Raw genomic sequence first — 11397 nt, 5'->3', positions numbered from 1 at the left:
ATATTTCGAGTGAGCTCATCTCTTCCTGTTCATCCAGGTAAGTTATCAAAAGCATTTTTGTTTAGAGGCACAATTCATGAACAATCTGTGTGACATCTAAACTTTATTTGGAACAGAAATAATATATCCTTAATATATTTCATTAATAAGAGTTCACTTATACCTAAGAAGTATGGTATTTTCCTAATAAAATGTAAAGCAAAGTAAAATACCTACTGCTCTTATTCATCAAGTGGTAATTTCCTTTTTTTAAACAAGTGATTCCTTTTTCAGAGTTAAAATAAAAACACCCAAAAATAGAAGCATTACAGGATCTTTAACTTCCAAAGTTTCTTAATATAACTGAACATATTCAAACTGTCAAACTACTTTTATAATTTCTTAATAAAAATCTCAAGCATATTACTAGAACTTCCACTTATTACTGATATGACTAACATAATACATATTTGGTTAGATTAAAAGTTGGTTCAACTCTTGCATCTTAATTTTCAACTTGATGTGCTTTCAGAGCATCTCCTAAATTCTCAGTATTTTAATGGCAAAATAAAAAAAATAATTCCACTTACCTCATACAAATAACACAGTGGGTAGGGTGCTTGCCTTGCACGTAGCTGACCCGGGTTCGATTCCTCCGCCCCTCTCGGAGAGCCCGGCAAGCTAACAAGAGTATCCTGCCTGCACGGCAAACCTAGCAAGCTACCCGTGGCTATATTTGATATGACAAAAACAGTAACAACATGTCTCAAAATGGAGACATTACTGGTGTCCGCTCGAGCAAATCGATGAACAATGGGATGACAGTGTTATAGTGCTACTGTTCTACATCATACAAGCATTTTTATATATATAAAATGTCCTTTTCAGTTTTCTGGAATATAGCCGATGGTAAAGTCTACAACATAATGTCATTATGGGTCAGGCTTGTGAAGCAAAGGTGCAAAGGACCAAGATGTCAGTAGCAAGAAGAAGATGGACGGCCTTCCAAAGCCTTCACGTTTAAATAGAAAGATTCAAAATATTGTTCTTACACAAGATTCTAATAAAGTATTTGTGCCATGTTTTTGTTGACAAAACAGACCCTAGGGTAAAAATAGCTCATGAATAGGGATCTTATTGTCTTAGATTTTTATGATTCTGCTATGAGACAGCGCTAATAAATGGACTTTTTTAAACTAAATACAGATTTCAAGGGAGAATTAAGCAAAAGAATTGCTCACTTGTCATTATTGTGTATAAGGGAAAATCGAGAGACACAGGAGGTCACAGGAAACATCAGAGACCCTCAAGAGGGAGAAAAGAGAACCTGAAGAGGAAAACAAGTAGATGTTTTCCAGACTTCAAAACATCTTCCCACAGCTATGCATGTCACTATCATTTTCTAACCTAACTTTCATTTTATCCTAATATTATTGATAGTACTTATCATGCTGTGCCAAATACCTAACATTTAAAAATTAATTACCTGTTTAATTCTCAAAACAAGACTTAAAAGTAAATCTCATTGTTGTTATGGTGGAGATAGAGAACTAATGTTAGTGGGAATTAGAGATAATCAATGATAGGTGTGTAGCAAATGTTAGGACTAGCAGAAACCACATACCAATCCAAGCTCTGTAACAAATGCTTTGTCTTCCTTCAGACTGTCTCTGCTTATTACCTGAGTATCTGGGAATAATCACAACTAGGGGTTACATTATCCTACCTGTTATCCTACTACATCCACTACACGTCATCATTTAGTTTCTGCCCTACTAAACCATAAACACTGAAGGTGTGGACAGTGAAGACATGACTAAAATGAAATTCAATTTGAATTTAATTTAGTTCAAGACCAAAATTGAAGACTGTTATCCTTAGGTACCACCCAGTGCAACTTCAAAGATTGACTTTGGTCCTAAACATGATTGTCAAGTAATTAACTCTTAACCATAAAAAATTACTCAATTTATTCTACATCAGATCTTAAATAAATATAACAAATTCCATAATGTTTTTGAAAAATATTAAAATATTTATACTTAAAACGTTTGAAGCAGGTCTTGAGAGGTAGTCAAAAGCAGGTAAATTTTGAAAATCAGTACTGGAAATTATTACTGGAAACACTAAACTTGCAGATATATTCATTCAGAACAGGCCATTAATAAAAATATATAAATTCATATTCTCAGTTAAAATAAAATTGCAGAGTGAAAAATGAAATTAATTCATGTAGAGTACCTAGAATCAATAGAAGTAAATATAAATAAAGTTTAAACACCAAGAAATGTTATGAAGCAAATATTTTATTTTTAGATCCTCAAAGAAACCAAATTGTTCCCATAGTAAAACGATGACCTTAAATATATAATTTTCAACTCCAATATTCTTTTTTATTTTGGGCTTTTGGGTCAAACCCCATGATTCTCATGGATTACTCCTGACTGTGGTCTCAGAAATTACTCCTGGCTGTGGAATTGCTCAGGGAAGGATATGGAATGCCTGGGATGAAGCCTGGGTAATCCACATGTAGGCAAACACCCTACCCACTGTGCTATTGCTCCAACCCCAAGTCTAATATTCTTTATCTCCATTTCTTTCCTTCCATAGCCCCAGAAAATTTTGTGTCACTCAACGCTGATGAAGAACAGCACAGAAGTGACAGAATTCATCCTGCTTGGACTAACGGATGCTCCGGAACTGCAGGTTCCTCTCTTTATCATGTTCACCCTCATCTACCTCATCACTCTGACTGGGAACTTGGGGATGGTCCTGTTGATTCTGCTGGACTCTCGTCTCTATACTCCCATGTACTTTTTCCTCAGCAACCTGTCCCTGGTGGACTTTTGTTACTCTTCAGCAGTTACTCCCACGGTCATGTCTGGATTGCTTACAGACCACAAGGTCATCTCCTACAACGCATGCGCTGCACAAATGTTCTTTTTCGGAGCATTCGCCACTGTGGAAAATTACCTCTTGGCCTCAATGGCCTTTGACCGCTACTTGGCAGTGTGCAGACCCCTGCATTACACCACCACCATGACAACATGTGTTTGTGCTTGTTTCATAACAGGCTCCTATATCTGTGGTTTTCTGAATGCCTCTATCCATACTGGGGATACATTCAGCCTCTCTTTCTGTGGGTCCAACGTGGTCCACCACTTTTTCTGTGATTTACCGGCAGTCGTGGTTCTCACCTGCTCTGACAGACGTGTTACTGAGATGGTGCTTTTTTCTGTGGTGAGCTTCAACATCTTCTTTGCTCTCCTGGTTATCTTGACATCCTACACATTCATATTCATCACCATCCTAAAGATACGCTCGTCTGCAGGGTACCAGAAGGCTCTCTCCACCTGTGCTTCCCACTTTGTAGCAGTTTCTATCTTCTATGGGACAATTATCTTCATGTACTTACAGCCTAGCTCAAGCCATTCCATGGACACAGACAAAATGGCGTCTGTGTTCTACACCATGATCATCCCCATGCTGAACCCCATAGTCTACAGCCTAAGGAACAAGGAGGTCAAGAGTGCATTTATGAAGGTTGTTTTAGAGGCAAAACTATTCTTAGGATTGTGATTTTTATATTATACTATGTATAATAAAAATTCACTAATGCCAGAGTGGAATTAATTATTTGAGGTTTAAGCACTTCCTATTCTAAGGTCTATGGTACTGAAAAGGAAACAATATATCTTAAAATGAGATTATTGACTAACAATGTCTACTACATATTGAAGGCTACATATGAACATGCTTTTTAATATCTTGTTTTACTTTTATTCTAAGTGCATTTTTACCACAGGTCAATGTGAATGCAATATCGCACATGAGAATATCATGATAAGTGCATGAATGGGTTCCATGAGAATGCATGACTAGTTGAAATTTAGAGAATAAAACTGAGTGCTTCTAGTTTTTAATGATGTTAATGAAAATGTTTAAGTATGGCCTAAGAATTAAAGTTTTGAGTGACATTTTTATTTCTTGAGTTGAATGCTGTTCTGAGACCTATTAGGAAATAAAAATGAAAACTATTTAGTGAAGGTTTCAACTACTCAGGAAAATAGTTTATTTAATGGCATGAATAAAGCCTATTGAATTATTTCTTTCTTGATCTACCATATTAAAGAACCAGCAATGGGGTGGAAATGACAGTACAGTGGGGAGGGCATTTGCCTTGCACGTGGCTGACCTGGGTTCGATCCCTGGAATCCCATATGGTCCCCCATGCACTGCCAGGAGTAAATCCTGAGTGCAGAGCCAGGAGCAACCCTTGAGCATCGATGGGTGTGACTCAGAAAGCTAAATAAATAAGATGTTTACGTGCAGGTATCTTAAAAAAAAACAAACCAGCACTGTGAAGGAAAAAAATGTGCTTGTGTCATGATTTTTATTATAAAATAGAATATGAAAATATTGTCACTGTCACTGTCATCCCGTTGCTCATTGATTTGTTCAAGCAGGCACCAGTAACATCTCTCATTGAGAGACTTATTGTTACTGTTTTTGGCATATCCAGTACGCACGGGGAGCTTGCCAGGCTCTGCTGCGCGGGCTCCATACTCTCAGCAGCTTGCCGGGCTCTCTGGGAGGGGCGGAGGAATCGAACTCGGGTCGGCCCCATGGAAGACGAATGCCCAACCGCTGTGCTATCGCTCCAGCCTATGAAAACATCAGAAGAATAAAAGTATTTTTAACTTCTTCAGATATTTCTACCAACTTTCTCACATACTCATTATCTAAAACACAATATTTCAGTATATTTTGGCTGTCTAAATGTTTTCAAATAAATAATGTTGGCATTTTACATTCAGTTTGTTTATTTTAATGTTCGTCTGTCACTCCTCCCTGCTATGGCCCTCTTCACTAACGGCGATTTTCTTCCAGTTTCTTCACAACCTGACAATTTCAAGCAAACCAATTTCTACTTCGGGCATTTGATTTTTTTTTTCTCTTCCCTGTTTGGGATGCTCCCTTTATTAAGATATTTGTTTTTGCTTACCACAAGTCAAGGGGGGTGGGGAGTGTGGGAAGAGGACAGTAAAACAGAGAATGGACCACTATGACTTATTGTTGCGAAAGATAGTTGGAAATGATCACTCTGGGCAAGAACTGAGTACCGAAGGAGGTAAAAACTCTTTTAATGATAACTTTCCAGTACCTGTATTGCAAACCACAATGCCGAGAGAGAGTGAGAGGGAGACAGAGACAGAGAGACAGAGACAGAGAGACAGAGACAGAGACAGACAGAGAGAGGAGAAGGAGAGAGAGAGAGGGAGAGAGAGAGAAAGAAAGAGAGAGAGGGAAGAAAAGTGCTTGCCATAGAGGTCGGCTGGGAGTGTGGTGGTGGGAGAGAAATAGATACTTGTGGTGGAAAATGTACACTTGTGAAGAGACAGTTGTTGGAACATTGTATGACTGAAACCCAATCATGAACAACTTTGTAACTGTATCTGACTGTGATTCAATAAAAAGTAAAGAAAAAATTTTAAAGTTGTACATATTTGAATTTTTGGATCATAAAGAACCATTTTGTATTCCTTAGTATCCAGGGCATCCTGAACAACATACAAATAAGGTATACAATTGAATAAAATAAACAAAAGAGCTAGTAATTTTTAGTACACAAATAGAAGATAATATTTACATGTATTACACAAATAGTAAACTATGCATATCATATATAGGTTATTTTTCAGAACAACTATAACCAGATACTTGTGTCACAAAAGGAAGAAAAGCTACCATCACCTGTTCTAGTGCATTCCAAACACGTTCATGGTGATTAAAAATACCCTATAGATAGCTTAACTATATCCTATATCACTTTATGAGGCCTATTTGAAGAAAATTTTTGTCAATGTAAAAGTTAAAGCCTCATTATTCACCATAAGTAGGGCAGGAGTAGATACAAAACCAATACTAATGGGCTGGACTGATAGCACAGCAGGTAGGGCATTTGCCTTGCACGAGGCTGATGCAGGTTCGATTCCTCTGCCCCTCTCAGAGAGCCTGGCAAGCTACTGAGAGTATCTCACCCGCATGGCAGAGCTTGGCAAGCTCCCATGGCGTATTTGATATGCCAAAATCACTTACAAGTCTCACAGTGGAGACATTACTTGTACCCGCTCAAGCAAATAGATGAGCAATGGGACGACAGTGATACAGTGAGACAGTGAATAAGTTAGACCAAAATGATTCAAGATTCACTTGTTTTTTTTATACTTCTGAGCATGTGTAACAAAATATCTTTACGATAAAAATATAATTATAAATATTGAAAAACATGCAAATCTTGTAAAAGAATAAGTTTAGAAATGAAACTAATGGGGCTGGTGCAATATCAGAGCGGGTAAGGCATTTGGCTTGCAGTCGGCTGACCCAGGTTTGATTCCCAGCATCCCATATGGTCCCCTGAGCACCTCGAGGGGTGATTCCTGAGTGTAGCGCCAGGAGTGACCCTTGTGCATCGCTAGATGACCCAAAAAGCAAAAAAAAAAAAAAAAAAAGGAAAAAAATGAAACTAGTGCTGGATACATTCATTATATAGTGAATTATTTTAGCAGGTCAGTGTTTGACACACACACATATATATATATATAGTAAAATAAATATACTATCATAGAATTTAATATTTAAAGGTCTTTGAACTAGGAACATGTGACATCTAAGTCGGTGGATAAACATGCTCTTACAAAGACCTTAAAGTTAATGGGCTCAGGGTGTCTTTTTGTAAGTGATTACATTATACTTGTAATCTAAACCATCTTCCATAATTTTCTTCACATTCCACTATTTGTACCTCTCATTTCCTAATTTCATGATGACATATAGAAAACACACATTTCAAACCCCCCAGTATAAATAATACCCCCTGAATTGCAGTGAATTGAATACATCACTCATTTTCAGATGAGTAATAATGGGTGGGAAACAGAAGTATAAAAATTCCCATAGTTCTGTGTCCTACTCAAAAAAACAAGCTATTGTCTTGCATGGGGCATAATTGCTTCGTACTTTGAAAAAAAGGATGAGCTGTGATTGCTCTTAGGGGCCTGATCCCCAGAGAGCTTCATGCAGACAATTTTCTTTGGTTCCCGTTGATTAGGCTCTGAAATCATAGCATGGCTCCACAGAACAATAATTGGAAGGGACCAGGCTCTGAGCAGACCCCTTTGGTCACCGCTTATTCAAACTAATGCTAACACATAGTATATGTTCCAGCCTTTCCCAAAACTGAGTGTTGGCAGGAGTGTTACAAGAACCACTAGGGGAAACTTCTTTAGAAAAAAACTCTCTTCATTTGTTTTGAGAGGATTAATATTTTTTTTTAATTTTTTGGGTCTGTCACACCAGGTGATGCTCAGGAATTACTCCTGGTGGTGCTGGGTAACCACATGGGATGCCAGGGATCCAACCCGGGTTGATCCTTTGCAAGGAAAACACTCTACCCACTCGACTGTCGCTCCAGCCACTGAACAGATAAATCTTTACAGATAATATAATGGATATTATATAGGATGTATAATGGATAGGTCCTTATAGATAGGACCCTATTGCTCATTGTCCTACTCACAGATACAATTCTATGAAGCTGCAGGAGAATTTCATTATTTCTATATCTTTCCTTTGTAATACTTTCTTTTGCTATACTGATATCTTTAAGATTGACGCAATTCAATTTATTCCTGCTATGGTTTTCTTTGATACTGGAGTTAAATTCCAAGAGATACTGCTTCTGAGTAGATTGTTATCATTTCGTGGTTCTATATTTCATGACTTGCTATATCCCTCTCAGCCATTTTGTTTGATGTATGTTTGATGTATGATGTCTCAAAGTGATCTGCTTCATTATTTGTTTGTTGGTTTCATTTTTGGATCATATCCAGTAGTGATCAGGGATTGATCTATCCTTGGAGATTTTTCCTGATGTGCTCAGGGTACCATAATGTTTTGTTTTGACGTCTAAATTTTATTTGGAACAGAAATAATATATAATTAATGTATTTCATCGGCAAGAATTCTCGTATACCTAAGAAGTATGGTGTTTTCCTAATAAAATGCAAAGCAAAGTGAAATACTACTGCTCTTATTCATCAAGTGGTAATTTCCTTTTTTTAACCAAATGATTCCTTTTCAGAGTTAAAAAAAACACCAGAAAATAGAAGCATTACAGGATCTTTAACTTCCAAAGTTTTTTAATATAACTGAACATATTCAAACTGTCAAACTACTTTTCTAATTTTTTAATAAAAATATCAAGCATATTACTAGAACTTCCATTTATTACTGACATGACTAACATAATACATATTTGGTTAGATTAAAAGTTGGTTCAACTCTTGTATCTTAATTTTCATACTAGATGTGCTTCCAGAGCATCTCCTAAATTCTCAGTATTTTTAATGGCAAAATTTAAAAAAATTCCACTTACCGCATACAAATAACACAGTGGGTAGGGCTTTGCCTTGCACGAGGCCGACCTGGGTTCAATTTCTCCACCCCTCTCGGAGACCCCGGCAAGCTACCAAGAGTATGCTGCCCCCACAGCAAAGCATAGAAAGCTACCTGTTGCTATATTCGATATGCCGAAAACAGTAACAAGTGTCTCACTGGAGAAATTACTGGTTCCCACTTGAGCAAATTGATAAGCAATGGGACAACAGTGCTACAATGCTATAGTGCTACCTCATACAAACATTTGATTATATATATATATATATATATATATATATAAAATTGCCTTTTCAACTTTTCTGGAATATAGCCGATGGTAAAGTCTACAACATGATGTCATTATGGGTCAGGCTTGTGAAGCAAAGGTGCAAAGGACTAAGATGTCAGTAGTAAGAAAGAGATGGACGGCCTTCCATAGTCCTCACGTTTAAATAGAAAGATTTAAAATATTGTTCTTACTCAAGATTCTAATAAAGTATTTGTGCCGTGTTTTTTTGTTGGCAAAACAGATCCTAGGTAAAAATAGCTCACAAATAGGGATCTTATTGTCTTAGATTTTTATGATTCTGCTAAGAGACAGCACTAATAAATGAACTTCTTTAAAGTAAATGAAGATTTAATTCTCAAAATGGGCTGGAGAGATAGTGTGAGGTGATATCTATATTCAGTGTATCATGGTCTGAGAAAATATTTGATACAATTTCTATCTTCTTAAGTCTATTGTGGTATGTTTTTTGACCCAGCATGTCGTTATTTTGGAAAATGTTCCATAGGCACTGGAAAAGAATGTGTCCTCTTTCTTTTTGGGGTGTAAGGCCCTTTATAGGTGTGTTAACCCTCTCTCTTCTATTTTTTCCTTCAGAGCTAGTGTTCCTTGCTGAGTTTTGTTCTTGTTGATCTATCTAGAGGTGACAAGGCAGTATTGAAGTTCCCAACTACTATTGTATTGCTGATGATGTCCTCCTTAAAGTCTGCTAGCAGTTGTTTTAAGTATTTAACCGGTCGTTCATTAGGTGCATATACATTTAAGAGTGTGGTTTCTTCCTGTTGTACATAACCCTTGATAAATAGAAAATGGCCTTCTCTGTTTTTTTCTGATCTTTTTTAACCTGAAATCTATGTTGTTGGATACTAGTATGGCCACCTCAGCTTTTATGAGGGAGATGTTTGCTTGCAAGATTGTTTTCCATCCTTTCACTTTGAGTCTGTATTTGTTCTGATTGTTCAGATGTGTTTCTTGTAGGCAGCAGAATGTTTGTTTCAGTTTCTGGATCCACTTTGCCACTCTGTGTCTCTTGATAGGTGCATTTAGACCATTATCATTGAGAGATATTGTTGTCATGGGGTTTTGTGCCATCTTTCTATAAGGGTTTCTTGCGGTTATGGGTGTGTTTTTTTTCTTGTCTTATAGGAGCCCTTTTAGTCCTTCTTTCTGAATCTATGAAGTTACTGAGCTGTTGTTTATTCTAAAATGGTGTATCTTTCCATCGTTTGAATGAGAGTTTGATTGGATAAAGTATTCTCGGTGAGGCGTTCATTTCATTGAGTTTTTTCACTATATCCCAGCATTGTCTTCGGGTTTGGAGGGTTTCCTCTGATAGGTCTGCTGTATATCTGAGGAGTGCTCCGTTATATGTGATTTCTTTCTCTGCCCTTGCTGTTTGCAGTATTGCATCTCTATTTCCGGCATCCATCATTCTGACTATAATATGCCTTGGAGTGTTTTTATTAGGATTTCTTTTAGCTGGCACCCTTCTGGCTTTTGGATCTAGATGCTTGCATTCTCTAACTCTGGGAACTTTTTAGCAATTATTTCTTTAACTGTGGTTTTTTCATTGGGGTTGGCTCCCAGTCCTTCAGGTACTCCGATGATTCTAATGTTGTTCCTCTTTGAGTGATCTCCTAGGTCTCTGATTCGACTTAGAGCTATTTTGGGGTCTTTTCCCATTGTTTGTTGTTGCCTGTACAATTTCTGCTGCTTGTCTTCAAGTTCGCTAATTCTGTCTTCCGCCGTAGACATTCTACTGTTGAGAATGTCTACATTCTGACAATGTTGAGGGCACCAATTGAGTTTTTAAGTTCATCTACTGAATCCTTCATTTGTGACATTTCTTTTTGCAGTTTTCTTATTTCTGCTCTCATTTCTTCCTGTATTTACATCAGCTATCCGTTCCCTCATTTCTTTCACTTCTTCCTTTAATTTTCTATATAACTGCTCCACTGATTCTTTGAGTTCCTTGAACATTCTCAGCATTTCATCTGGGAAATCTTCGTCAGAGAGATCATATTTGTGGGTACCCCCTGTTGAGGATTCAGGGCTCTTTTCTTCATCCTCTATTCTTAGTGGAGACTTGCACTGCTTTTTCATGTTGTTTGGATCTATCGAAGTAAAGCCTTTATGTTCACTGGCATTGTTCCCTCCAATTGCCAGAAACAGTTCTGAATAAGATCCACTGTGGTCAACCTTCTCCTCGTTTAGAGTACGTCTTTCCTCTTGGATATTATTCTGTGACTTATGATAGGCATCTAGTGCAGCATTGGAAGAGATGTTTCCTATTGGGCTGTGTGCAAATTCTTGAATACACTTGTTTTCTGGTGGAATTTGAGTCTGCCAGAAGATTGTTGTGGTATTGTGTTTGAGGTAGCCAGGACGCTTTCTACAGAATTAAATAAGGAAGGTTGGGATGGGAGCTGAGAGTGCTGGGAGTGGAGGATGGAACTGCAGCCGTGAGAGCACGGAAGGCTAAGCCCACTTTTGATTAGGCCACACCCCCTTCAGTGGAGGCCACATCCCCAGTCAGTCTCCTTGTTAATGTCTGGTCCACAGACACAGATGCCTGATGCCGGGATGCTCCTGGCAGGGGTCTTTCAGGAGCGCTGGGATGGACGGGAGGGGAGCTCTCAGCGAGCTAGCAAACCTGTTGAAGGGACCGACGATGATGACGCGGGCCTGCACAA

General features: G+C 37.8%; 1 protein-coding gene across 1 annotated transcript; it reads left to right on the top strand.

Moving 5' to 3' along the window:
- Positions 1-2619: 2619 nt before the first annotated feature.
- LOC129405671 (olfactory receptor 5B3-like) lies at positions 2620-3558 on the top strand. Its single transcript, XM_055142659.1, has one exon. It carries the CDS (start codon positions 2620-2622, stop codon positions 3556-3558), a length of 939 nt encoding a protein of 312 aa, XP_054998634.1.
- The last annotated feature ends 7839 nt before the right edge of the window (positions 3559-11397 follow it).

Source organism: Sorex araneus, chromosome 6, assembly GCF_027595985.1.
Source record: "Sorex araneus isolate mSorAra2 chromosome 6, mSorAra2.pri, whole genome shotgun sequence".
Taxonomy (NCBI): domain Eukaryota; kingdom Metazoa; phylum Chordata; class Mammalia; order Eulipotyphla; family Soricidae; genus Sorex; species Sorex araneus.
This window is presented reverse-complemented; position numbering and strand designations above follow the sequence as displayed.

Excerpts from the sequence above, each read along its gene's own strand:
- LOC129405671 (XM_055142659.1), top strand. The coding sequence starts at position 2,620 with ATGAAGAACAGCACAGAAGTGACAGAATTCATCCTGCTTGGACTAACG.